This window comes from Microcebus murinus, chromosome 15, assembly GCF_040939455.1.
Source record: "Microcebus murinus isolate Inina chromosome 15, M.murinus_Inina_mat1.0, whole genome shotgun sequence".
NCBI classification, from domain to species: Eukaryota; Metazoa; Chordata; class Mammalia; order Primates; family Cheirogaleidae; genus Microcebus; species Microcebus murinus.
The window spans coordinates 15237249-15264608 of record NC_134118.1 but is presented as its reverse complement, the minus strand read 5'-3'; the positions used below and the strand labels follow the sequence as shown (position 1 = coordinate 15264608).

The 27360-nt window shown below is 55.0% G+C and overlaps 2 protein-coding genes and 1 non-coding gene across 6 annotated transcripts in view; 2 read left to right on the top strand and 1 right to left on the bottom strand.

Moving 5' to 3' along the window:
* The window catches only part of DTNBP1 (dystrobrevin binding protein 1), a 129359-nt gene extending 125816 nt beyond the window's left edge, over positions 1-3543 (top strand). For both annotated transcript variants that reach the window (XM_012753527.3, XM_020280121.2), the window contains exons 9-10: positions 1281-1424; positions 3121-3543. In XM_012753527.3, coding sequence (XP_012608981.3) covers positions 1281-1424; positions 3121-3365 — 389 coding nt within the window. In that variant the 3' untranslated portion in view covers positions 3366-3543. The remainder of the gene's footprint in view (positions 1-1280; positions 1425-3120) is intronic.
* A 653-nt stretch (positions 3544-4196) lies between these two features.
* JARID2 (jumonji and AT-rich interaction domain containing 2) overlaps positions 4197-27360 on the bottom strand; it is a 248002-nt gene continuing 224838 nt past the window's right edge. For all 3 annotated transcript variants that reach the window (XM_012753517.3, XM_012753520.3, XM_012753525.3), the window contains 11 exons: positions 23924-24426; positions 20388-20480; positions 17956-18074; positions 17802-17872; positions 15893-16007; positions 13538-13643; positions 12597-12779; positions 11999-12129; positions 10849-11032; positions 10373-10480; positions 4197-6179 (listed from right to left, as the gene is read on the bottom strand). In XM_012753517.3, coding sequence (XP_012608971.2) covers positions 5997-6179; positions 10373-10480; positions 10849-11032; positions 11999-12129; positions 12597-12779; positions 13538-13643; positions 15893-16007; positions 17802-17872; positions 17956-18074; positions 20388-20480; positions 23924-24426 — 1796 coding nt within the window. In that variant the 3' untranslated portion in view covers positions 4197-5996. The remainder of the gene's footprint in view (positions 6180-10372; positions 10481-10848; positions 11033-11998; positions 12130-12596; positions 12780-13537; positions 13644-15892; positions 16008-17801; positions 17873-17955; positions 18075-20387; positions 20481-23923; positions 24427-27360) is intronic.
* LOC142876797 (U7 small nuclear RNA) lies at positions 21760-21824 on the top strand. The gene has a single exon (XR_012923614.1). It is a non-coding gene; the product is annotated as a U7 small nuclear RNA (small nuclear RNA).

Sequence of the window (27360 nt, the reverse complement as noted above, 5' to 3'; positions counted from 1 at the left end):
CCTCTTAAATCTGGGTCCTGAGGTCTTTCAATTCAGGAAAATAATCAGCTTCTTTGAATATAGTTGCTCTTCCATTCTCTTCTTTTGGAACTGTGAACATATGTTAAATTTTTGCATTTTCCACATCTCTTAAGCTCTTTTGTATTTCACATCTTTTTGTTTCTGTGCTGTAGTGTGGCAAATATAGTCTTCTATTTTATCAATTTTCTACTTAACTGTGCGTAATCTTTACCTGTGCCCTTAGTTTTAAATTTCAGTGATTAAATTTTTCCTACCTAGACATTATCTGGCTCTTTTTCAAATGTCTTGTCTGCATTTTTGACACTGTGTTCATTTTTGTACTCCATCTTTTATTTCATTATATGTAAACAGCCACCTGTAAAGTTCTTGAGGAAGGGTGCTGTTTGTTCCTGACCCTTACTCATAGTGATTTATTTCCAGGTATGTTATAAATTCCAGATCGGATTGGAACTGATTTTGCATCAATCAAGGCTAAGGGTGTATCCTTCCAGGGCGCATCCTTTGCATTTGCTTCTGCCAGGCACCGTCATGCGCAGGGTAACAGCTTGTGGTTTTCTGGACCACAGAGGTCGTTTAAATATGAGCTCGGTCCCCTGTGATTCACGCGCAGGCCAAGGCAGACGAGCAGCATTCTTGGTCTCCTTTCGCTGGTGGGCTGCGCTGTTTCTCCCAGCCCGTGCTTTCACCGCAGGGAGCTTTTGGCTCAACTTCCCAGCTTGCGGATGCTCAAACCCTTGTTGCTGTTGGGACTGAGCTGTGTTCCAAAAGCAGTGAAAACTTCAACTGGAATTATAGGATTATACCTGCCTATGACGTTTGGGGGCAACTGCAGGCAGAAAGCAGAGCTCTGTCTGGCGGGGAGGGAGGGAGGCTGCTACCTTTGTGCTGCTGCAGCGACACTGGCCTCTTTGAGACCGCGCCTGCTCCTGCCCGAGTGCCCTACACCCAGCAGCGAGAACTGCTTAATGCAGAGACTGTTCTGTCTGCAGCACCCCCAAACAAAGGGTTGGGAGTAAACAGTAATTGTTATGGAATCAAAAGGTTCAGGTGACCAGTGGTGATGTAGTACGGATGTGAAGTACCAGCCTGGGCTGTGTCATTTAGTAATACTTTGCAGGTCGTTTTGAAGCAAGCAAGCTTGGAGTAGCAGGAGATATCTCATACCTAGATCAGCCTAATGGCAACTGAAGTTCTAAAGCTTTTAAAGTAGTAATAAAGATAAAAAGGTATACTTTCTTGTGTTGCCTATCTGTTCCCAGAGCCCATAGGCAGCATGTCATCCATGGAAGTGAACGTGGACATGCTGGAGCAGATGGACCTCATGGACATATCCGACCAGGAGGCCCTGGACGTCTTCTTGAATTCAGGCGGAGAAGATAACGCTGCCCTGTCCCCTGTCTTAGGTACGGTGTACAGACTTGCATAACCAAGGATTTATTAATACCATTCACTACAAAGAGAAGACGTCAGAATTGTGTGACCTGACACAAGGTGCAAATCCCTAAGCACACAGCCCCCGTCTCGTCCCGCTAACCCCCATTTCCACGTACCTGGGTTTGGTCTGGCAACAGGGAGGCAAAGGAAACGGCAGTGGTTCAGTCACGAACTTTCCTCCAGTAGTGTTTGACCACAGTACAGTCAGCGAACAGGAAGCGTTCTTAATTGTGTTTTACCTCCTTCTCCATCCCAGAAATTAAAGTTGGGTTTTTAATCAGGGACTAAAATTTGGCGATAGGTAGGGATACACCTTGTACCTGGTCTAAGCATTTTTTTTTTAAACTCTTCCTACTTCAGCAGATATTGATGGAATGTCTGCTGTGGGCATGGCCATGCTGGGTGTTTAGCACTTGGCTTATATTATAAAAATTAGTCGCAAATTGGCTGGGCGCGGTGGCTCACGCCCATAATCCTAGCACTCTGGGAGGCAGAGGCAGGTGGATTGTTTGAGCTCAGGAGTTTGAGACCAGCCTGAGCAAGAGCAAGACCCTGTCTCTACTAAAAACAGAAAGAAACTGGCTAGACAACTAAAGATATATAGACAAAATTAGCCGGGCATGGTGGCGCATGCCTGTAATCCCAGCTACTTGGGAGGCTGAGGCAGAAGGATTACTTGAACGCAGGAGTCTGAGGTTGCTGTGAGCTAGGCTGACGCCACGGCACTCTAGCCCAGGCCACAGAGTAAGACTCTGTCTCAAAAAAAAAAAATTAGTCACAAATCTATGGGCACTTTTAGCTCCATTTCATGCCTTCCCAAAATTTTGTTTCATGTTAATTTTGTAAATACTTACTGATGCACCAGACCTATGCTAGACCTATACTGGGGTTCAGTTCATTTAAAATTTCATACCAGCTCTTCTGGCTGGGTACAAGCAAAGCTCAGTCCTCCAAGCAGCGCCGTGGCCACCTCTAGAAAGTTCTGCCATTACCATGGTTCCCACTTTCTCTAAACTCTTCTCCCAGCAAATCCGTGAAAGCATTGTTACATCAGGGAAAAGCAGGTCTCGAGTGCATTTGCCCCTGTCCTAAGACAGAATACTGGAAAGTTCTAAGACAGAATACTGGAAATGGGGATTAATGCCGGCCCTTTTCTCAGAGCCAAGGAGACAGAAATGGTGACATCATCTGCACATGGAGTTTTGATTTCCTAAACTTATTTAGTTCCCGTGAAACAGGAGAAATGCTGAAAGGTCAGTATTTTCTCTTAGCACTGGTGTCTCTGAATTACTTAAAAGGGTAAAAAGAAGTAAATCTAGACTATCGAGGTTACATGGACTGCTCCTCAGAGACATGCAGCACTGGCCCCTGGGCCTGTAAGCACACTATTATGCGGGACATTACATCGTTAGAAAGGTACATTGCATCATTATCTTTCTGTCTGACACAGGTGGCTGGCTCAGCTCAGGGACCCTGGTGTCACTTAGCTCAGTCTCCCAGGGCAGTTTCCTGCACTGCGATGGCCATCCTGGTTCTGCAGGCCCCAGAGCACTGCAGCAGAAACCGTCCACTTCTGTTACTCTGAGCACGCTCAGCAGCTGTCATCGGTGGCCGTTCTAAACTGCAGTGCTTCCATGACGGGTGTTTTTCTGCTTTACTTTGCAGGGCCAGAATCCAATACTTGTCAGAATGAAATTACGCTTCAGGTTCCAAATCCCTCAGAATTACGAGCCAAGCCACCTTCCTCATCCTCGCCATGCACTGACTCGGCCACCCAGGACCCCAGCGAAGGCGGGGAGTCCCCCCTTGTTCAGTCCGATGAGGAGGAGGTCCAGGTGGACACCGCCCTGGCCACTTTACACACCGACAGAGAGGCCACTCCAGATGTGAGTGATGACAGCGACTCTTAAATAGGGCATTCACGTTCTCTGACTACGTTCAAATCAGGTTTCAGCTGTGCACAGAATTCCACCTGTGAAGTCAGGTGGTTTTATGGAGGTTCTTGATTTTTTTTATACAATTGCCAATAACGTGTGAGAAGCTGACTGAGGAGCTAACAATAAAGTTTTGAGGACTTAAAACACTAAACAGAGGGTACAGAGCTAGTGTATACAGAAAGGACACTTAATACACACTTCCTTAAGGCCTGTGTAACTCCCAGTCCCTCCCAGCGCAGCGAAGGTGCTAGGATGGGGGGGGGGGGTTTCCCCGGAGGCTGGCTGAGCCGTGCACACTCAGTTCCCACCGGGACAGTGAGCCGCCTGCCCTTTCACAGGCTGAAAGTTGTAGTCAACTTTTGACAAAGCTTGGGTTTTCATCTGATCATTGCACAACTGTTAGTCCACAACCAACCCCTACTTTAATAAGAGCACACGCCCTGGGCCCACAAGAACAGAAATAAGCCAAAAGCAATACTCCATTCTTGCTCCCGAACAAAACCTGGTCCACGAGATGACGTGTTCCCTTCACCACCTTTTGCAGCCCGGTAAGAGGGTGAGGGGACAGACTCCGTCAGGAATTGGGGGAGTGTGGTGGGGAACCGCCAGCACGTAGGGCGGGGCAGCTGCAGCCCGGGACCACACGGCAGCCGTGTGGTTTGCTCAAAGGGGACCCGGCCACGGCAGATGGCACTGTGAAGTGTGCTGTCAGCCCCACTGCCTGGCTGCAGGGCGGCACGCTCAGCCCTCTGCCCCGAGATCCGGAAAGAACTCGTTTCATTAACTCATCTTCCACAAGACAAATGTCCAAAAAACTTTGTTTTTATTATTAAACCTTGTATTACAAACCTGAAAAGTAAACAAAAAACTCGCAATAAACCACATGAAGTCTTCCCTCCCGAGGGAGGGGTGCAGAGCAGCGCTAATAAATTAAATGTCAAACTGTAAGCCAGAGGCAGAAGTTCACTGTCAAAGAGAGGGAAAAGTACACAGCAAGGCCATAAAAACCGGACAACCACATTGGAAAACACTTGACTCTGTTTATGTCATTGTTAAATATTCCAAAACAGTTCAGTCTTCTGCAACAACAACCAACAAAGTGGATCATAGGACGTTCCTGGCAGTCACCACTGGCAAGCTCAGTGCAATATGGGTAGCTACGGGATTGATGAATCCAATTATGAAACAAAGAACAGCTTGTGAAAACAGTTTCCCTTTTTTATTCCACACATACTGTACACACAACCGGAGAAGGGCAACAGCTACTCCATTATTATTTTTTTGTTGTTGTTCAGTGATGTAAGCAGCACTTATAAATGTTACAAGAAAAACCCTGTAAGCATCCAATCCAACCGATGAAGAAACTGAAATGTAAGGCTTTTCTTCATCTTGTCTTCTCACCCCTCCCCACCCCCCCACCAAGAAAAAGGCTCAAGTATTTAAAACAATTTACAGGCGTATGTACAAAAGGGATGGGATTCTTTTTTTTTTCTTTTTTTTCCTTTTTGTTACAACATGAAGAGAAAAAATAGACAAGATGAGCGCGCAAATGCATTTTCACATTCAAAAAGAACTGCAGACCTCCTAGTGGCTCTAAATGTGATCATAAACGAAACAAATTTAAAAAGAAAGATTAATGCTGACTTGTGAAGGTGTAAAACAAGAAGCAGTGAGATGAAGATGGAATGTTAGAAAGATTGCACATTGATGACAAAGAAGCACTTAATGGCTTCAAATCACTTTTTTCTTTTTTTTTTTTCTTAAGGATGCTATTGAAGGGTTTTTTGATAAAGTAGCCAACAGCACCAAAAAATAACAGAATGGATTTCCTAATGAAATCAGGCACAGGTCTCCCTCACGTGACCCCTCCAAGGCAGGCAGTCGTCGTCTTCCTCTCGCGCTTTCCTTCCTTCCTCCAACAGATGCATAGTGATGTGCTGGTAAGAGAACCTACTCGCTCCATCTCTTCCTTTTGCCCATGGTCAGGAAACAACGTCCGCCTTCAGCTGCCATAACCGCCCAAAGAAACAGAAGGGGGGCTCTCCGGTTTTAAAAATTATAAACTCATCTTGCACATGACAGAAGAAAAAAAGACAGCCAAAGCAAAGCCATTTCTTTTCAAGTTTTTTCCTGTGTGTGTGTGTGTTTGTGTGTCTCCTATCCCTTTTCCGATCTAGAAAAATCTGCTCACATGACTGATGGTTTTTTTTAAAATTTGTTCTCCAAACTTCACCCCTCTTCAAAAATGGGTTAAAAAGCCTTTTTTCCCCAACAGTTACAAAAAAAAAAAAAATCAAAAACAAAATAAAACAAAAAGGCTTTTGTCAGCCATAGGGGCAATACAAATTAATACAGCCCCTCAAGGGTTTTTAAAACAGTGAATATAACGGCAGTTTCCAAAATCTGACTGCAGTATCTAGGTATTCTAAGTACAAAAAAAAGTTCAACAATTTAATGCTAAAACAAAATTAGTTCTCTAAAACCAGAAGAAAATCTTCTTTAGAGCTAGTGCAAAGACAGCTTGTATCCTACAGCAAGTACTCCAAACTAGAATATAATAATTACAAAAAAATATATATAAATCGACCACGGGTGTTGGCATCTTCATGATGAGCTCGAAGCACTTTTGGATGAACCGGAGGCTGACAGCCGGGAAGGCGGCACGTCCACGGTCGCTCTCTTGCGGGGGCCTCTTTTTGGTGTGGGTTTACTGAGACAGTTCTCAACGCTGCCGTTTTTACCAGATACTTTGCCACAGATCTGATTGACCAGACTAATAATCTGTTCCTGTTTGGGGGTGAAAGGAAGACACAGAATTAGTACACGAGAGAAGGGCGCTGTCCCCGGAGAACCGCCCAGGGGCGGGTGTAGGATGGAGCTGGAGGCGCGGCTGGGCAGGCGGTCACCCCACGCCGTCAAGCCCGAGACCGCGGCGTGCGGCTCAGGACAGCTGGGACTGGCTTTTACAACATCCCCAGAGAGCCTGAGACGCGGCGGGCTTGAGAACTCATCAGAGCGACACTTCAGAGCGTGGAGGGCCCCGAGATGGGCACCTGAAATTCGCCTTCCTCGTCAGGGAGACACAGGTTTCTCACTTCACAGCCAGTGAGGCGCCTGCTTTGCAGGCAACCTCCCCTAACCTGTTCCTTCATCCCCAAAATAAGAAAAGCTGATGGCACCTCCCTGGGGGGCTAAACAAATGAAAATGCTAAAGTAACAAATACAAAGTCCCATACCGGCACACAGTAAGTACATAATTATTTCCTAAAAGCTGCATTTGGATGTGGGTTTTGACATTTACTTGAGGTGTCCGGACGGCTGTCACCATGCAGCCAGGTCTGTACACGAACACGGCTCAGACAGCGGCTGCTCCTTCTCCTGGTCCCGCCTACAGCACACAGCACGTGTGATCATTTCATCCTCACGACCACCCGGGACCACCACGGGTCACCCCGACTCAGGGAGGGAAGGCCTGGGGTGAGCGCAGCACCCACAGGAGGCGCTAGGCAGAGAGGGGCTGGGGCCCTGGGGCGACACAGACACCCAAGCTCCTGGACTCACTCTGGCTGCCCAGACACAAACCACTTGACCTGGTCTTGCAAATAAATGCAAACACTGGTCCTTACATTTTCTATTATGGCCTCCTTTGTTATTTCCTAAAAGTCATCCAAGAGGACCATTCATCTGTGTCAAAAATTTGTCACTTCCCATCTTAACAGCGAACACAGGAAGGAGCAGCAGACACACGTCACAAGCACATGTCTGGGCCGGGTGGCAGGAACCATGCAGACCCGGGCAGCGGAGGAAGCAGCCCTGTCCCCAAAGCCCTTCCTCACCCGTGGCCCTTGGAAAAGCCCTGGAAAGTAAGGGCAAGAAACAAAGCACCAGCTGGCTCTGGTCACAGAGAAGTCAGTGGTGCACGTGTAACAATATAGGGTAAGTGACAAGCTTCTTCAAAATGAGTTTCTTACATGGGGCAAAAGCCACCTCGATGAGGGCCAGCAAGAGGAGGACGCCATTCTCCCACCTGCATGCTGCTGGCTGGGAGGACAGTGGCCTGCCCAGACCACTGCCCCTGCCGAGCTCGGGGTGGGGACGGCCACAGCCTCACTTGCTGGAATCTTGCACAGCCAGCCTGAGAGGACCAGGCGCCCCAGGAGGCTCACAGTCCTCAGGAACGCAAGCGTGAGCGCAGCTGGCTGTGCTCTGCAAGTTGCCAGAGAGGGTCTTACTCGTACGCTAAGGATCTATATCCTTATATTGCAACCGTGCTCTGACATTTGCTGTTAACGTGGAAAAGCAAGGATAGCAAAGTGGTTGTTGCCTTCACTGCACATGCTCTTTAAAAACAAAAAATATGCAGACAGATCTTTCTCCTGCTTGCTAATCTTATAGTGTAGCCAAAGGCAGAGTCTGACCCACCGCCCGAGTCCAGACGCACCAGCCCCTAGTGGGCCACGCAGGTGCACGCGGCTGGGCATGGCCTTCCCAGCGGGAAGTAGCGCGCGGGGAGGGAAGGACAGGCTCCGCTCAGCACAGCACCGCACAGCTTGGAGGAAGCCACGTAACTCAGGGACACGCACAGTGACCGTGACGGCAGTGCCTGGAGGAAGGCCCAGCGGGGTCGCCACGTGCAGCGCGGGGCTGACGAGGAGAGGGCATCTGAAAGGTGATCCCAAGGAGGGCCCGGGCCTGTTCACAGGCGAGGAAGCGAGCCGTGCCCTGCCAGGGGCAGGACGTGTGCCCCAGGAAGCTGCCGGTCTGGCCCACAGCGTGGGAGCGTCACGTAAGCCCGCTAGCAGCTGACCCAGAGGCGGCCCCGTGCTTGCTGCCTGGAAAGGGAGAGTCCTGGGTTCGGGGGCTTCTCCCAGAGCCCCCGGGCGCTGCGCGTTTGGGGAAGGACGAGTTCGCAGCCCGAGCCGGGGAAGCGGACCAACAGCAGGAGGGCTTGGAGCCCAGCCCTGAGGCCACGGGGGTTTGCAGTAAGCGACATGCTATGTGAGGAACAGAAACCGGGGAAGGAATGCAGTAAAGACCGGGCAGGGCACTGAGTGGTGGCACTGGTGGAAGCAGGAGTGAGAACTGGCTGGATCTGGGACGTGTCTGGAAGGCGGCACAATTGTGATTTGCCGTTCGGGAGGGAAGAGAAAGGCTCTGTGCGGGCTCAGGGCCTGTGTGTGAGGACAAAGGGCCTGGCCCAGACGGCTGACCCGCCCCCAGGCCTCGTCCAGTGCAACCTTCCCGCTAAGTGGCCACAGGCCCGCCACGTGCCTGTGCTTAGGGAAAGGGGCTGTCGGAGCCTGGGTGTGATCTGAAACTGTCAACGTAGAGTTCCCACACAGATAAAGGACACCCTGACTAGTGCCCAGAACAGGAGCGTGTCACCCTAGGTGTCCACTGTGTGCAAGCTCCAGGACACAGGTGCACCACCCTTGCAGCCCCACCCAGGCCTAGCGGGTCGTGTGACAACAGTCAGTCGCCCTAATCCTGTGGGTGGGCTCGAGGCACCACGCAGTGGCTGGAGGGAGGAGGCTGGGAGCAAGCTCACCACACAGGGTCCCGCAGCGTGGCCCAGAGCGAGCATTCCCTTCGCTGCGCTGTCAGCGACACTCTACCCCTGCAAGGGAGCGGGGAGGGGAGCAGGGACCGACACAGGGACATCTGCTGAGCTGTGGCCGAGGGAAGGGGGCTGACTCATTTCCGTGGTCTCAGAGACTGTGCAGGGCTACAGCCAGCAAGGCCCTTCTGCCAGTGTCACCCGGACCCTAGAACCAGCTTCTCGGAGAGACAAGGGGACCCAGGCAGCTACAGCTGCTCCCCTGCCCACAGCACTCGCACCAACACCAGTTTGGGGCTCTCCTGGGACGCAGGAGCCGGGCCAGGCCCTGGCCACAGCGGGCAGCACATCTCCTTAGTGGCCCGGCCAGCCCCAGAGAACCTCTGAGACCACAGCCTGTCCTGACACGAACCGCACCCTGGCAGCCGGGGCGCTGGGCCATGCAGCGCAGGCCGAGTCCTGCGGAGAGCTGTGGACGGGACTCCCCGGGCGCCACAGCCCCGCACGGCAGGGTCTCCGCGGGCGCTGCTGGCTAGGCCGTGCCCACGCCTGCGGGTGCTCTGGCTGTCCCAGCATGGGGGCGCTGCTGGCGTCAGGACGCAGAGGCTGGGGAGCCCACTGTGCACGGGACAGGCTGCCACACAGGAGTGTCTGCTCTAAGGGCTGGGGGTGGCAGGAAGGGCCTGTCTGCAAATCCTCACGCACGGCCCCGCCCGCGAACCTCACTCCCTCCAGGATCCTGACAAGGGGCCCGAACCAGTTTGGGGCCAGAGAGGAAGATGCCTGCTTCAGGGGAGAAACACGGCGCTGCAACAAGACCCCGAAACTCACTTCCCAGGGCTGGGTGAGGGGGTGGCACCGCCAGCCTGGGGAGGAGTGGACAGAGCAGCAGCCGACGCCTGTCCCTGAGGGCAGGCCGGCCCCACCTCCCACCTGGCCCCCATTCCCCATGGTCTTCCCTAAGCATGTGTTGCTCCAGGGCCCCTGGGTCTTGCCGCTGCCACAGAGGCACAGAAAGCCTCACCTGCTGCTCTGCCACGCTTCCCAGGGCCACCCCGGGCCCAGGGGGCAATCCCACTAACCAAGGAGAAGGGGTCTGGCAGAAGGCTAGATGAGCATGCAGAAGAACAACAGAATGGAACCAAGTTTCTACAGGTGAAAAAGTGTCGAGAGTTACAGTTCCTGATTTCTCAGCTCGGACTGAGGCCTGGACACACGGAACACAAGCTGAAGCCACCCACTTCCTCAGTCACATTCCCGTCAGGGCAGGCTGCTGGGCCAGAGCGCCCAGCACGACCTGGGCTGCGCTCGGCCAGGACTCGGCCCCGCAGAGCCCAGGTTGCCGGGCCAGACCAGGGAGACCGCGTCCAGCCGCACTGCCTGGGCCCCCTCCCGGCACGCCTGGCCACCAGCAGGCACTGACCTCATCATAGCGGTACATCAACTTCAGCCCTCGACAGGACTTCTGTTTCTCCACGTGGCGCAGAGCACACTCCAGGCAGAACACGACGTTTTCATTCTCCTGCACCACCTGTGAGGAGAGCAGTGTGTCTGAGGGTCAGAAACTCTAGACAGTGCGATCAGGACGGGGAGGGAGGTGCGGAGACGGTGCCCGGGACACAGCAGGGCAGGCCTGGCCCCTCACCTAGCCCTCCAGAGGCCACTTGCTTACGGCGTGCAGAGAAGCTGTGGGAACAAGGGCGGCAGGCCCAGGCCCGGCCCCGCCTGAGCACTGAGGACGAGGCGCCCGCCCCCAGAGGCCAGAACCCGCCAAAGTCCCGCGGCAGGTTTAGAGGCCGGAACAGGTGTCCCGGGCTGACAGTGGCCCTGCCGGGCACAGCCCAGAGCTTGAGGGGCAGAGGCCTGGAGTGGGGCAGAGGGCCCCAGAGCAGGGCTCACCATGGACAGGTAGCACAGGTGCTGGCAGATCTGACACCTCCGCTCCGACGTCTCCAACTGCAGCCACTTTCGAGGCTTTTTCTTGCCATCCGCCGCCGTGCCGTTGCCGTCGTGGCTGCCGTAGCGCGCGGAGGAGTGGAGGCCGGCCTCGAACAGCTGCCTGCGCTGCCGCAGCTCCGTATCCCTGCAGACAAGCAGCGGCCGGCCCTCAGCAGCGCACACGCCACCCAGCCAGACACACCCCCCCTCAGGGGACAGGGGCCCAGCTCCCCTGCCCACGGCCTGGCTGGGGACCCATTTGCCGATTGACACAGGGAGCATCGTGACAAGCAGCAAAAGCACATTAAAGCTGTGCAAGGGCTTCGGTTCTTCCTTTGTTCCCAGCCCAGGACACACTGAACAAACTATTTGTTGGCATCATCATCAAAGGTTCAAGCGACATGAGTAGAAATCCGGTGCCGTCCGTCAGCACCGCCCAGAGCCTCTCCCCTGGGCCGGGAGACACGTCCCGGAGCCACATGATAGGGAGAAGAGAAGAGGGTTACTCAGGAGGCCGGGCACCACGCCGCCCGGTCTGCTTCAGGATTAAGCAGTGCCGCCAGTCCTGGGGACGAAGTCGGGGTGACTGGCTGGCCTCACAAGCTGCCCAGTGGTGGTCTCTGTCCCTCACCCCCCACCCACAAACTATGGGGGGCTGCAAGAGAGCTGCCCACCTCGGGCTGCTCCCCACACACTGCCCCATTTCTGGGGTGCAGAGCCCTGACGCAGCCGGACACACTTCCCGCTGCGAGGCGGCCTCGCTGGCCAAGTACTGCTGCCACCAGCCTGCCAGGGCGTCCAAGCCCGCCTGCCGTCCATCCCACAAACAGAAGAGAGCTCTTGACACGGCTCGCCTTACATCAGCACCTCAGGAAATCCTGACTCCGAACACCAAGCAGAGGGAGACAAGGGGAAGTTTCAACAGCACCGCAGCCCAGCAAGTCTTCACCCACCTGGCAAAGCACCGAGTGGGCCCTGCGGCTGTGACGGGACCCACGACGACAGGCAGGGGCCCGTCTCTCACCTGCCCCCGTCCCGCCCCAGAGCCCTGGAAGGAGCCAGCTCTCCGGCCCCGGTCCCGGGGGTCTCTGGAAGCCAGACTGTGCGTTACCTGAGCTCATCCAGAAGGGATGAGATGGTGCTGAGAGTGGGGCCGTTCTCTTTCTTCGCTTCCGCTTGTGCGATCTGGTAGAGCAGCTTCTCCATGGAAAAGGGCTTGGCGATGTGGCGGCGCTTCATTTCCTGAAAGAGGAGCCGCACCGCTTAGAGCAGGCTTTCACCACTAGGCAGCCAGCAAGGCTTTTCTCGGCGCAGGGGCAGGCAGGCAATCTGAATTTCCAAATTTGGAATTGCATTTGTATTAAAAGCTATTGAACACTGCACGGCAATTCTGCTTACCTGCGAGAAAGGCACCACATACTAGAAAAAGCCACAGCACCTCGCCGCTGGCCACACTTAGAACGGGTGGTGATTTCCCATCCACTCATTCTATGTGTGCACCCTCAGTGCAGTCAGTCGCCCCAATGTTGCAGGGGGTCGGTCAGAAACGGGCCTCAATCTTTCACATACAAACAAACCCCCTGCAACTTCTCTTTCCCTGAAAACCCTTTCAGCCACCTCTTAAGCGTTTCAAAGACATATTCCAAAGGGAGCCCTATCTACGAACACATGCGGGCACAGGCGTGGGCAGCAGGGGCTGGCCAGCTCACCTTGGCGGTCTCGAAGCCCATGCTGGTCCACTGGGTGGTAGCAAAGTGCACGGTTTCCGAGACGCTGTAGCCACAGCACACTTTGGACACAAAGGATCCCGGGAAGCAGACGACGAACTGGCCGCTCTGCTGCACGGTCCTGTGCACCTTGATCCCCTCTTTGCACAGCACCTCCGGGGAGATCTGGGGAGACAGGGCCAGGCTGAGGCTCACCCCTCTCCCTGCGCACGGACACCTGCAGAAGGGGCTGCTCTCAGGGGAACAGATGTTGTGTTTCTCCTTCAGAAAACAAAAAGTCCTAACTCCTAAGAGGAGGAGGAGGCGGAGGTTCTAAGTAGACACTGGCCCAAGTGAGCACACACAGCCCCACGAACCTGGCAATGCCAGGGGCAGGGAACAAGACAAATTTACAGGACCAAGAGGCTGCCAGGCCCATCTCCAAAGCCAGGTGAGCCAGAGGGCCCAGCACAGATGAGACCAGGCAGGGACCGGCAGAGGCCAGAGAAGCCCTGGGCTTGGCTGGTCAGAGCACAGCGGAGGGGGACAACTCTTGGGAACTCTGCAGCCCTGTGACTTTCTGAGGACAGGGTAGGAAGCCTTGCTCATTCCTGTCCATGACCCAATCTCCAGGTGCCCAACAGGTAGGAATAGGGGCACAAGAGCCAGAGCACCAGCCCAGAGACCAGGTTCCTGCCAGCCTGTACGCACAACCCGAACAAGCGCAACACCCTGGCGTCCTGTGCAATGTGACGCAAACTCAGTTTGGGTTCTGCGCCATAGGATCTTCATTTTGGACCCCTTGAGGACTGATTTCGCTTTGTCCTCTTTGCCTCAAGAGGCAGGTCAGTTAAGAGGTGACTTTATAAAGCGGCTGAAAGCGCTGCAGCGGAGCCGCCAGGAGGCCCTGTGGCCCTGCGCAGGGGGGCGGCCGGCGGACCTACCATGACGTTGCTCTCCAGCATCTGCAGCCCTGGGGTCCCGTTGGCCTGCAGCAGGGTGTGGACCACGTCCTCCAGCTTGCTCTCCTCCTCAGCAGGAATGCAATACCTGGTGGCGGGGACAGGGGCAGGAGCAGAGGCTTGACTCGGCCCCTGTGCGGCCATCGCCACCTCCCCCAGGCACCCGCACGTGCAGGCCTGCCAGGTGCTGCAGGGCCAGGGGTGGCAGGACCCCACCCTGGCAGACAGGGAGAGCCAGCCTGGCCCGGCGCCTGGCACCGTCACCGCCAGCTCCCGCCTGCTTCCCACGGCAGCCGCACCGCTTCCGCCCAGCACGCAGCCAGACCGCAGCGCACCCGCGACGCGAGGCGCTCATCTCGTATGCAGATCTGACCCACTCAGTGAGCCAGAGACTGCAAACCAAAAACAGATGTGCACAAACCCTGTAAATCAGAACAAGGCACGCTGCTGCAGCCTCCGCGAGCCTCTGGTGCGGAAAGGCCTCATCTGGCCCTCCCAGTTCCCAGGCCAGCATCACACCCTCCCTCTGAGACAAGGACGGGGGTTTGATGCTGTTCACACAACCAATATGCAGTCGCCTCGGGCCTCGGGCCAGGGCAGGTGAGGCCAGCCCCCACTGACCCGCACAGCGCAGGAACGAGGCTCACAGATCCTTCTGGGTGGAGCTACGAAGCCAGCAGCAGTGTCAGGTGGAAAAAAGGCTGAAGATACAGGTGGCACTCAACCAAGAGAAGACTCTGGAGCAAGCTAATGGCAATCACGGGGGCTGAGGAGTTTCTGCCTGTGTCCTCTATGTCCCAAGGAGACCACCGGGGCCATACTGCCACCCACGAGTCCCTGGTACCGCACAGAGGGCACGAACGAGGGGGCCTCTTCAGGGCTGGGGGCGCGGCTGTGACCCGCCCCGCCCTGGGGTCAGCAGGCTGCAAGGAGACACCGGGACTGGGGAGTAGAAAGCGTCTGACGGGGCTTCAGGCTGCCAAGCCAGTGACGCCTTCCCCGCCAGTAAAAACAGAGGCGGCCTTCAGCGGTCACTCCCAGCGGCTCCCTCTGCTCTCGGGCGGCCTTCCCCGTGTCTGTGACGAGAGCATTTTGCTTTGGGGCCAAATGCTGGTTTCAGTCGCTGAGTGAAGGCAACAGCCACATTTAAGTAAAGTCTTTAAAATGCTTATGCCGCTTGGATGCCAACATATTCTGTTACTGATTTGCAATTTAAACACAGAGTTTCTAACCTAAATCACATGTTTTAAAAAGAGCCACACACCATAAAGTCCTGTGATCACATCCCCGTCTCTTCTTGATTTCCCATCACTGGGGTTCCAGGGGTGAGTCTTCAAAGAACCCGCAGGTTCTCGCGTTTCCCTACCTGTGACTCAACTTTTAAGCCACTAAAAAGACACCACCACCACCACCAAACCCCACACCCCTGACAGCCACTTCACACCAGCTTCTTAGGAGGAAGAAACCCGGCCTCAGGTGGCAGGCCTGGTGGCCCCGGGAATGACCAGCAGAGCTGCCTTGCAGCTCCCCAGGGAGGAGGCTGAGCCGCTGTCCACGCCCAGCTGCCCACCTGCTCTCTCCATGTGCACCAGCCACCACAGACCACCCTGGGACAGCGACGACCACCACCATCCACAGCACACAGGCCCGCCCGTCCTGCCCGGGCTTGACGGCACGCCTCACTATGAAACCCAGCACGCAGACACAGTGCTGACACTGGCTCCAGGGACAGCGAGTGACATCCTAAGACTTAGTTCATTTTAATAAAGAATGCCTAATCAGGCATTCACCCCACCAGGACAATAAGCACAGCTAGTGTGGGATGCGTACTGTGCCGGTAGACCATCAGACGACACGACATCCGTTATTTGTGGTCATTTCCAATCTGCCGCCGTAAACAAAGACACCAAAGAGACCAGCCCCTAACAGGACTGTTCTAGTCGAGGATCACAGGCGGGGACCGAGGCCGAATGCCTCGCCACGCAGCAGCAGGACACACGTGTGGCACGCACATCTCCACCCAGCAGGAACGAGATTTTGCAAGTAAACTGCTCCCCGCGCAGCCCGGCAGATGAGGAGACAGCGGCTCCAGAAATGCCGCAGCGAGCCCGGTCCATAATCAGCTATTATTACAAGGCTGACGTGTTCACTACCATCGGTCCACATTTTGTGGCATTTTTACTACTGTTTCCTATCCCCAGTATGAGAGACAAACCTGAACACACAAAGCAGGTTCTCCAAGACCTTTAGCCACCCGGATGGGGGGTTCCCTGCAGGCCCCACCCAACACCTGGGCCTGAGGTCTGCACAGCCGCCCGAGCCCGGCCGCGTACTCACCAAATGCAGTCAGCACCAGTGTGTAAGTAGTCAATGTATGGAAGGTGATTTTGGTCTCGAGACCAGCATGAGGTAGAAAAGACCATGCCAATGTTTAGCCAGGGAATAGTCACTCCTGAAACAATGGGGGGAAAAGGCATTTTAAAGCTTGGCGACAATGTCTCAAAGGAACAGTAATTAAAAATCACTTTATTCTCCCAAAACAAGAAGAAAAAGAAATGGGGTTCCGAACCAGAGCAAACCCAGTGAGTGGACATTATCTGTGCTTTTCCGCTTGCTATATAGAAGTGACACCAAGAATGTGGACACTTTCAAAAGAGACGTAAAAGAACATCTTACAGAGTGAGTTAGGGGGGCAGCAGGAAGCTGACTGTGATGCCTGCTGTCAATGAACCCCCAGAACAGCAGCGCCCAACCTGAGAACTCCAATGAGGGTGGGGGCAGAGGGCTCCCTGGCTCAGGTGGGAGATGGGCCTCTTTTGACAGGTTCCAGGACTCTCACCAGGACTGAACCTCCACCACCCCTGACTTCCTGTAAAGCCTGCAAAGCACCCATCACTTATGAGCCTACTGGCCATCTTAACACATTTCGTACCGCATAGAAATCTCTAAGACGTACGCCAGGGACCACATGTTTTTGGGCAAACTGCACGTTATTTAAATCATCATAACTACAGATCATAATGCACTTTTAGTGTTGCTTTTCAATAATTATAACATTTTTATTTACAAAAACAATTAAACAACTAATTAAACAATTAAAGTTCCTAGTACTTTTGTAACGTATGGTACTGTGTAAAACATTTTCCTCTATGAAGAGGGACCAAACAAAATTTACATAGGTATCTACATTCGCTTTTTCCATGGGCGACACAAACTCTGCAGGCTCTCATAGGAAACTTTTTCTTTCCACTCACTGGAATACACGTAGGTTCTTGCTGCTTCGTATCCACCTGACAACCTTTTGGGTGATCTTTACGAGGTGCTCTCCTTGCACCACCAGGGGAAGGGCTGGACAGATTTGTCTCTGGTTCTGGAGAACCTTCATCATTGTCATCTGTGATCTAGCCTCTTGCCACGGAACAGCAGAAACTGTTTACATTTTATTTTTGCTTGTGGATTGCGGCCGTTGTACACTCTAAATGAATCCACAGTTTATAAGGTACGGCATTACTTTTTTTTGTCCATTTCATTGTTTTCCTTAGAATGGAACAACACGAAAGGAATTGATCCGCACAGTCAACGCCTTTCAAGTGGGCATTGTATTCCTTGATGCAGGCAGGTTTTACAATATTCTCTCCCGTTTGTCTATATTTTTTCTCTGTTGTCGAGACAGAAGTGTCATGGATCGTTGATATCATTCGGATAACCCGCTTGTCTTTCCACGCTAGGAGAAGAATATCACCTTTTCTGGAAAATATTATGTCACCTTCCTTCATTCTTGATGTTTTCATTTGCAAATTTGGCAGTAAACCTCTACTCTCCCTAATGGACAAGACAGTTGGTGTTGACATCTAAGGTCCATAACAGATGGCGTGCGAAACACTAGAAAACTCGTGAGCGGTACGAAAGGTGTTAAGAATTTAGGATTTTAGCTTATAGTAGAGCCCTAAGGAGTTGGGAGTTTAGCAATGAAAGCGCCAATTTCAAGGGTCAAAGTTGGCCACTGGGCTTCTGTCCAGCTCTAGACTCTGTGGTGTGGTTCATTCTTCCACATTTTACTGACTTCATCAATTATGATCTTAAACCTCTCTTTTTTGCTAAACATCAAAGTGTTCGATGTACATACTCTACACCTGAGGACCCCGACCCTCCCAGGCAACACTTAGAAGGGTTCCCCAGCCCCGGTTCTCGGGGGGCAGAAGTCGCCATCAGAGTGGCCCCGGCAGGCGGCCGCAGCCAAGCTTACCAGGCACAGCACCGAGGTGACGCAGGATGGACCCTGTGTTATTGGGGAGGACGGTGAGGTTCCATCCGTGCCTGCAGAGGGGAAGACAAGGGACGTCACAGATTGGCAGGGGAAGGACGCCAGTCCCCAGAACGTGGAGAGAGTCCAGCCTTACCTTGAAAAGGGTTCGGATTTTCCCACTGGGAATCCGCTGCCGTGAGTGTTGGTGTCCACCTTGCCACAGTGCACTGCCACGTGGCAGTCCTTCTCTTCCACTAGCCTCCAGTACTCTTGCTGCGGGGGGAGAGGGCCGTCAGCAGTGCGGGGTGCCTGGGCCAGAGCACGGTCCACCCTAACGACACTGGCACCAGCGCCCACACGACAGACACCGTGTTGCCTGGCACTGCGCACGGTGCTTCCGGCAGAACGCTGAAATTCACACGGCACCTCGTGTGCATGCTCAGGATGGCCGAGAACAGGGTCTCAACGCGGAATCTGCACACCGGTGTTCACGGCGGCTCTATTTCCCGCCGGAAACTGAAAGAAACCCAAGTGTGCGCCCGTAACAAAAGGTGGACCGTCCACACCATGGGTTACTGTACAGCCGCTGAACGGATGGAAATCCTGACACGTGCTACAGCTACGACAGGGATGAGCATGGAGGGCGTGATGCTAAGAACGGTAACTGCCGGTTTCGAAAGCTGTCTACGTGACTTTGACGTGTTCCATCTCAACCAACAGGGGCGGAGGGTGGGTGAGAGCATGTTTGGATCACAGGCCGAGAGAGGTGCTCAGTTTCCCTTGGAGGCGGCCCTCCCCCTTCAGAGGAGCCTTTTCACTTTGTCTTCAGTTATCATTCCAGAAGCACCTCATCATCACCTTCCCCAATCTCCCAAACCCGGTAAGCTGGGACCACATTTAAGGAAAAAGGCCAACCAATAAGCACCAGGCACCATATCGTACAATTCACCTCAAAGGAGTGTCCCTAACAGTGTGGGTGCAGGTGGTCACGACACTGTGTGACTTCTACAAAGTGGGGACCAGGAGGGGTGACCCATGTCCACAAATCAGGAATGAATTGAACATCATTAAGTGACTGGATTCCTGAAGCAGATGTCCTTGAATGGGGCAAGAGTCTGATGGAGCACCCTAACCCTAGTCCCTGGCGCTGCCACCGCTTGCTGGCGTTGACAGCAGCGGCCGCTGGTGGGTCAGTAACGACGAGGGATGGGAGGAAGGGGCCCTCTAAGTGCGGCCAACCCAAGTTGCTGTCGCCCAGTGAGAGAAAGGCCCAGCCTTCTGGGGAGACACAGAGCACAGAAGCGAGGCAGTCCTGGACTGAAATTTGAATTTTAGTAAATCTTCTGTGTTTAAATAATCACAAAACTGCTAGAGCAAAACCTAGACTTTCAGAGGGAATTAATGCCTGAATGGGAAACTATACAACGAGCTAGCCTTTCTTACACCCTTGCCCAGAGGCAGCCGCGACAGCCACACGTGTCCTGGAAGCAGCGCTCCGTGGACGTTGTGGCTGATGGAAAACGAGGTGGGGGGTGCAGCAACCACAGCCACAGGGCTGGGGCAGGGGCAGGGCCAGGCCACAGCGCGGTGGTCGACAGCTGCACCCAGGTGCAGAGCTAAGGCGTGTCAGCAGAGACCAAAGTCCCAGAAGTCGGATGAAAACAGTGCTGAAACGTAAACGTCAGACTCCCCAAACCAGGAAAGCAGGCTTGAGCTCCAGCTTGGATGTCCTGGGCTCTCACGGGACCATCGGGAGATCTGACACCGTGTGTCTGCCACACATGCGGGGGCCCAGCCATCCTGGCTGAGCACTAAAAGTCCCCCCTGCAGGAAACCACAGGATGGTTCAACGCCTGGTGGTCAGCAGGTACACACGGACAAACCCATCCAGGATTTTAAAGAGTGGTGCGTATCATTAAAGACACAGGGATGTGACCCGAAGCATGCCACAGGCCAGAAGTCAGGACAGACCTTTCCGCTCCCTGGCCAGCAGCTGCCTTCACCGGCCCAAGAGCTGGGTTTGGTCTCTGTCCCTCTACACGACCACGGCCTGCCCAGCCCAGCGACGTCAGCGGCTGGGAGTTCACACGGACGCGGACGGGCACCGGCCAGGGGAGGCAGACAGACAGATCGGGTCTCCGTCCCGCAGCGCCTCGCACAAGCCTCCCCTAATTGGGCTGGGCACAGAACTGCTCGCTGTCTCCTCGGCCTCGTGCTAACTCAAAGAAGAGAGTTGGCAGAAACACAAAAATGGCAACCTGCCAATCCCATTAAATACAAAATAGGAGAGAAGAAAAAGCACAACTGTGGTTTCAGGGGATTCCAAACATTCTCTTGCGTAACAGACACACGGAGGGCAGGCGGGCGGCCAGAACCCGCCCGGCCTCGGCGTCTCACCACCTTCCTCGCACTGGCGCTGGCTTCCGGGCCAGGTCAGATGCACCCAAGTCGACACTCAGGCCGCCCGGGCGCACGCTGCTCGCGCAGGACACACGCTGCCCCGCCGGGCCCCTCCAGCAACTCAGGCTCCGGGACCAGGCGGACAGGCTCCCCGCTCCGCCACCACGGGAGGCCACCCTCACTCACCTCGATTTCAGCTGGTGCAGGCTCCTTGCTGAAACACATGTTCATGATATTTCTCGCTGTTCGATAAAAAGTCGTTAGAGAAACAGACCTTCCCTGAAAACAAAACAGAAACAAGAGTGAGGCGTAAGAATCAAAGCTGAGCCCTCCTCCAATTAGGCCACACGCCTGTGCCGGCCTCGCCCATGGCTTCCCAGGGCTGTGGGCCACACTGCCCTGGGTTAACAACAAGCAGAGAAGCACTGTCCTGAGGATGCGCAGCGCGGGGAGGGGGGAAGATGGCTCCACCAACCGCCGCTGCCACGACAGGCACGCCGGCCGCCGTTCCCTTGGGAAGCACGAGAGGCCACTTCCAAGTCACTCTGTTTAGAGAGCGTCCGTGCTTCAGGCAGGCCCTGCGTGGAGGGAGGGACACAGCTCTCGGGCCGGTGAAGAAACTGACGGCAACTGTGACCTGATGGAACTCACGTCCGGGACCCCAGACCTGGAGGCCCAGAAAGACAGACACTCAGCTCTTCTACACAGTCCTTACCACACGAAACTGGCCAACGAGCACCTTAGTCTGAAGGTGCAACCGGGTCACTGAAGCCACCGCTGCCCTGCTGGCACCTCTCCCATCAGTGCCCCTCTGTCACCCTGTTCCCAGTGACATCAAGGTGCTCTGGGAGAACAGCCGACGACACCAGCCCGGGAATCCGGAGCCGGCTCCTGCCCTCAGCTGCCACACGAGCCTGGTTCGTGTCCCTGGTTCGTGTCCCGGAGGCTGGGCTCCTAGACGCCCGCCCGCCCTCCCTCTCCACCAGGCATGGGAAACGCTCACCGAGCACCCACTGTGCACCGCACCTAATTCTGCAGGCTGGGGACGGAACAGTGCACAAAACAGACAACACCTCTGGCCTCAAGGAGCTTCTGTCCCGTCTGGAGGACACACTCTCAGAGAAATGAAGAGAGGGAGGGTGCAGGGAAGGCTTCCCTAACGAGCATCTCCACGGAAAGTGACAGAGCTAGAACAGGTCCCAGACTCCTTCTGCCACTGGGCAGACAGGCCAAGCAGCTGGCAGGGAGATGCTGGCATTTGGCTTCTCTCCGGCAGTGTGAGGGACCAGACAGGGTTCCGACCACAAGAAAATATTCCCAGGCAGTTCCGAGCCTTTCCTGACATTCTGGCCGTTACAGAGTAAGAGGTAACCACAGGGAGGGACCGAGTTTTGCCCTGACGCGGAGTGCAGTGGACGGAGGTGAAGATGACGGCAGCACGCAGAAGGTAATGGCCAGGACACTGGTGGCCACACAGAGCCGCCCGCTCCCCGTGGGCGCACAGCGGCCTCCTCGCCGGGCTCCCGTCCGTGTTTGCGTTGAAATCTAAAGATACCCTTAGTGTTACAGCCCTTTCAGAATTTGTCTGGCAGGTTTTCTAGTCCTCAGCAAAAGACAACCACCCTCCCCAAAAAATTAAAAATTAAAAAATATATATATTCTTGATGGGGTATTTTAAAACAAGCAAAAAAAACCCTCTTACTCAGATCTAACACATGCTCACGGAATTGATCCTTTTAAATAAGAAATAATAAACATCATCAATGTATCATTTCATGAGCTGCCTATTCAGACACAGGATTAATGAGTGGCTTTTTTTTTTTTTTTTTTGAAACAGAGTCTCGCTTTGTTGCCCAGGCTAGAGTGAGTGCCATGGCATCAGCCTAGCTCACAGCAACCTCAAACTCCTGGGCTCAAGCGATCCTCCTGCCTCAGCCTCCCAAGTGGCTGGGACTATAGGCATGCGCCACCATGCCCGGCTAAGTTTTTCTATATATATTAGTTGGGCAATTAATTTCTTTCTATTTATAGTAGGGACGGGGTCTCGCTCTTGCTCAGGCTGGTTTCGAACTCCTGACCTCGAGCAATCCGCCCGTCCCGGCCTCCCAGAGTGCTAGGATTACAGGCATGAGCCACCGCGACTGGCCAATGAGTGGCTTTTAATGAGGAAAGGTTCTCGCCAAACATTCAAGAAACACGGGACCAAGGTGCCCAAGAATGTACCCAGAGTGGACAGTCCCGGGGCCGCCTTCTGCCCTCGAGTGACAGTATTTCAGAAGCGCAAGGAGGCTGTTCACCAGCGGCTGTGGGAGCCGTTCTGCAAGCCCCAAGCCGCTGCTCCCCCAGACAGCGGGACGGGGGGTCTTGAAGCAGAGAAGGCCAGACCCTCTCTGGTTCTTAAGAACAGAAACACTCATAGGCAAACAAAGCAGTCCTTTCCAGAAAAGCAAGGGCTAAAGCCTAGGAGAGAATTCAAAGTGTAGTGGGTGCAGCTTGAGGTGGGACCACCCGGCCAGGACTTAAAGGAAGACGACAAGTCCAGGGGACAAGTCGGACTCTTGCTCTGCGTTTCTGAAGCACGCGATGGAATCACAAGCCCGCATCATCTCAGCTGCAGGCGACAGGCCAGAGCCTGCAGCGAGGCAGCTGTGGGCCCTGGGAGCATGGGTGGGATGAGGCCATAAGCAACAGCCAGTTCCCAGCGTGGCGGAAATGCACTTGTCCAGACACTCCTATGGCTCACTGGGCTGAGACCTCACCAGAGGAGCATGGCCCCCCACCAATAAATCCAGAACTGGGACCCCAGGGGGCGAGACAGTGCCAGGCAACTCGGCAGAGACCTCAGAGCTGACTCTGCCAGCTGGGCCGGCTGGACTCTGCCTGCTGCCCACCGCAGACCTGAGGAGGGAGGCACCAGGCCCGACGGGAGGGCTGCCGAGGACGGCCACCGCCGCAGCCCCGCTTTTTGGAGGAGCGAGTCTTCTCAGGATGACCTGAGCTGCAACAAGACCTGGCAGGACTGGGGAAAGCTCTGCTGCGTTTCAATTTGCCGATCTCTCCCCGCCTCTTCCCTCCACGGGCCGTCATGGCGAGACCTGCGTTGACAGCTTTATCAGGGACGGTTCTGCAGGAAGGACATAGCCACGCAGGGCTGGAGCATGGAGGCTGGGAGGCAGGGAGCTGAGCGGAATGGGAAAAAGGAGAGAAAACAAGCACTCGGAGCCCGTGGAGGGTCTGGCCAGGCAGACCCCAGCAGGTCGGGCAGGTCTAGATGAAACGGGGGTGCTCAGAGTGGCAGGCACAGAACCATGGACACGGGGAAACTAAACATGCTGCCTGGGCTGGCACAGGGGAACATGGGCATACACACACCGTTTAACACAAAGGGAACCAAGTCCCAGAGCAGGCACACATGGACTCATGACATTATCCTGGAGTAAGTCTGCCCCCACCTAGCTCTCTAGACGCCCCTTCCACCATGTGACATGTCACGTCTATGTCATGACAAAATAGGAAGGCCCTCCGCCAGTTGCCGACACCTGGGTATTAGACTTCCCACTCTCAAACACCAGGTGTCGAAAAATCTCATGACAATCGGAATAAGACAGTGTCCTCACCCCGCACAGCGGCCAGCGCCCCCCTCGCCCCACCAGGACACCACCCCGTCCCGTGGGCGCTCTGCAGAGCCGGGCACGTGGCAAGGGGCAGCGCGGGAGGCCTACCTTGTAGATGCACTTGTGGAAGTCGTTGAGGACGCCTTTGTCCTCCTCCTCCTCCTTGACCACTTCCTTTTCCTGAGCGAAGAGTCGCCGCCGGCCCGTCTTGAGCTGGGCCTGGCCCACCTCCTTGAGCTTGCTGCGGAAGCCGTTCCTGGGGGTCACGCCGTGGATGAGCCCGTTCTTGGGCTCGAAGCGGGGCAGGGGGTGGAACTTGTGGTGGTCGTTCTCCGTGTGGCCCTCCAGCGGCCCCTTGCGCTTCTCCAGGATCTCCTTCTCCATCAGCACCTCCCTCTCCAGCCGCCGGTGCTCCTCGGGGGACAGCGAGTCGTAGGAGAGCAGGTACTGGCAGTAGGCCTCCTGCAGCTTGGCCAGCCGGTCCTGGGCCGTTTTGGGGATGCGCAGCATGTCTGCTAGTTTGTTCCATTTTTTGAGGTCAGTCACTTGCTGCATACCGCCCATCTCGTTAATCAGCCGGAAAAAGCAGGCCAGGTCGAGCTCGCAGCCTCCTGGACAGTGAGGGGGAACACAGGGTGAGTAAGGACACAGACAAGACCTTCCTCCCGGGACCTACAGCTCCCTAACGCCTGCCACGTGCCAGGACTCTGCCAGGCTCCAGGGCCAGAGCAGCAAACGGCAGGCTCAGTCGTGGAGAGACAGATGTCACACAGGGACGGGTCACAGTCAAGTGCTACAAAGGCAAAGCGCATCAAGGGCAGCTGTCTTGGGGGGTGATCAGGGAAGGTGTGGGGGAGGCAGTGTTTAGGCAGGGGCATGGCTGGAAGAGAACAGAGCTGGCGGTGGGGCAGGTGGGGAGGAACATCCCAGCGGGGGCGAGTCCAATGAGAAGAGCAGCAGCCCCTGGCCAGGAGTGGGCAGAGCCCCCGGAAGCACCTACGTCCAGCATCACATGGGACAGCTCTGACGTCGGGAATCATGGATAGATTGCAATGCCTGTTAGCAATCCCCAACCCCTCCTAAACCTCCAACACTCTCACAGGAGCAGAATTTATTATTGACCCCGCTGCATTGGCAGGGCAAATGGCACATGGGAACAGCAAGGTCCATCTGTCCCTCGGCCTCTTCCTCCACCGCCCAGCCAGGGGAAGCATGCTTCCGAAGGATGCCAGGCTAGTTCTTGCTGCTTCTCTTCACTAGAGCGGCACAAATGCACATCAAAATATTCAATTTTTAAATGTACCCCAGTAACTGCATCTAGATGGGAACTGGGAAAGCAACATCTTTGGCCAATAAAGGGGGGGAGGAATCCTCCAAACTAATTGTAAACAAAATGCTAGATGAGCAAAGTAAAAATTAAGACAATTTTGAATCTTCAGAGGGTGGAGATACATTTACATCAAAAATAAAAGTGAAAGCAGGTGTGGCTCCGGCTGAGACCAGCGTCGGTGCGTGGATAAGGCTGGTCCTGCAGACACCTGGCACCTTGGGACCCCGCAGAGGAGCCCTGGCCCCTGCAGGGGTGGGAGCACAGTGGCCTGAATTTCACTAGCTCTACTTGGTGCACGGTGGGCTGGTTTGGGTGTGGACCAGGGTCAGTCTCGGACAGGAGGGGCTAAGATCCCAGACGCCACAACTCACTGCGGGGCTCACACATTGTCAGAGTCACAGGTGGGACGCATAGGGGCGTGTCTCTGGCAATCAGGAGCTCTTCCTCCAAGGGCTGGTGGCATGCCACCTCATCTTGTAGAGGCAGACAAAGAAATCAGGCCCTGCAACTGTGTCAAAGTGACTCAGAACACGGCTTAAACTGCAAGGGGGGAAATCCACACTGCATCTTTCTCTGTAAGTAGATTGTTAGAATCCACAGGCCCTGAAATCACACCGTGCCTGTGAAACCATTTTTCATGGAATCCGCGTGCACTGCGATCACCCCTTCCTCACTCAGCGCCCCCTGGGCTACACAGCCCCTGCGCAGATGCAGAAGGTGCTTACACCACTGTGAGGGACTTGGAGGACACTATTTCAAAGTGGTTAGGTCCCCTCTGCTGCTTGACGGCTGAGGGCCTAGGCCTGAGGGCTCCATGGGTACCAGGTCAGACAGACAGAGCATGAGAAGCCTTGGACGTGGGGTGGTGGCAAAGAACACACCACAGGGAGGGGTCCGCTCGGTCTCTGGTGCTGGGTGAGGGGGTCAAGGTCAAAGGACAAATCTACTCTGGAAAGAAGGTCCCAGCTGTCATTATGCCGTCACCTGTGCCCCACAGCTGCATCACTCGACTAGCAGGGTAGGGGACAAGAACGTTTCCCCCTCGTCCACCTACAGCCGTGAGGACTCAGGAGGCTCCCTGGCCCAGCTGGGGTCACTAGGAGGCCCAAGTGCTCACTAAGGGCGTGGTGATGAGCCAGTGCACAGGTGCACACGGGCACGGCTGTTCCCTCACCGCCACCTACCACGTGCAGTCCCCAAGAGCAGGCCACAGACCAAATCAAGTGATTCTCACTCAGGCTTTAGCCCTGGCAGGCACCTGGCTGAGAGAAATAATGAAACCTCCATCTTGCAACAAAGGCCAGCCTGCTGCCAACTCCTGACACTTCAAGGGGGATTTGAAATGTGGGGCTCTCCAAATGGAGGCCAACCCTGTGTCCTTTCCTGGCGCGGACCCGGGAGGGGAGTGTGGGGCCTGCCCCAGCTGTGCCCTGCTCCACAGAACCCACGCCGCCCTGACAGGGCCAGCGCCTCCATGGTCCCGCGTCCTCGGTGCCAGGACGAGGAGAGGCGAGAGGGGAAGGAGCCTGGGACCCACGCGGGGCGGCATGGGTGCACATTCACTGCGGGATTCGCCGTGGCAAATTCTCCAACTGCCCCAGCCAGAGCTGCACCTGGTCCCTTGACCTGTGGCCTTGACAAGGAACTGGCTGGACACTAGAGAAACTGAAGCTCTCGGAGAAATGAAGAGGAAGGACAGAAAAGGATAAGAAGGATGAACAAAATGATTTAAAGTCTAGCACAGGGTTATGGGCTTATGGCACCCCCCCCCCAATATGTACGCTGAAGCCCTAACCCCCAGGACCTCGGTATGTGAACGTGTTTAGAGGCAGGGCCTTTGCAGAGGCCACTAGGTTGAAATGAGATCATTAGGGTGGATCTTATAAGGCATCTTATAAGAAGAGGAGATGAGGACAGACACACGGAGGGACGAATGACCGTGTGAGGACATAGGAAGATGGCCATGAGTGGGCCAAGGAGAGAGGCCTCGGGATAAATGACCCTGCCCACAGCTTGACCTATACTTCCAGCCTCCATCACTGTTGTTCCCGCCAGCCTGTGGCACTGTGTTGTGTGGCCCCAGCAGAATCCAGGGGAGCAGCGGTGGCCTTTCCCCTTCTCCCTGGACCCTGCTCTGACGCCAGCAGTGTCAGGCAGCAGGTGGCAGCCCGGCTGGGGCTGGAACACAGAGCCCCCCGTGCCCCCCCACCCCGAT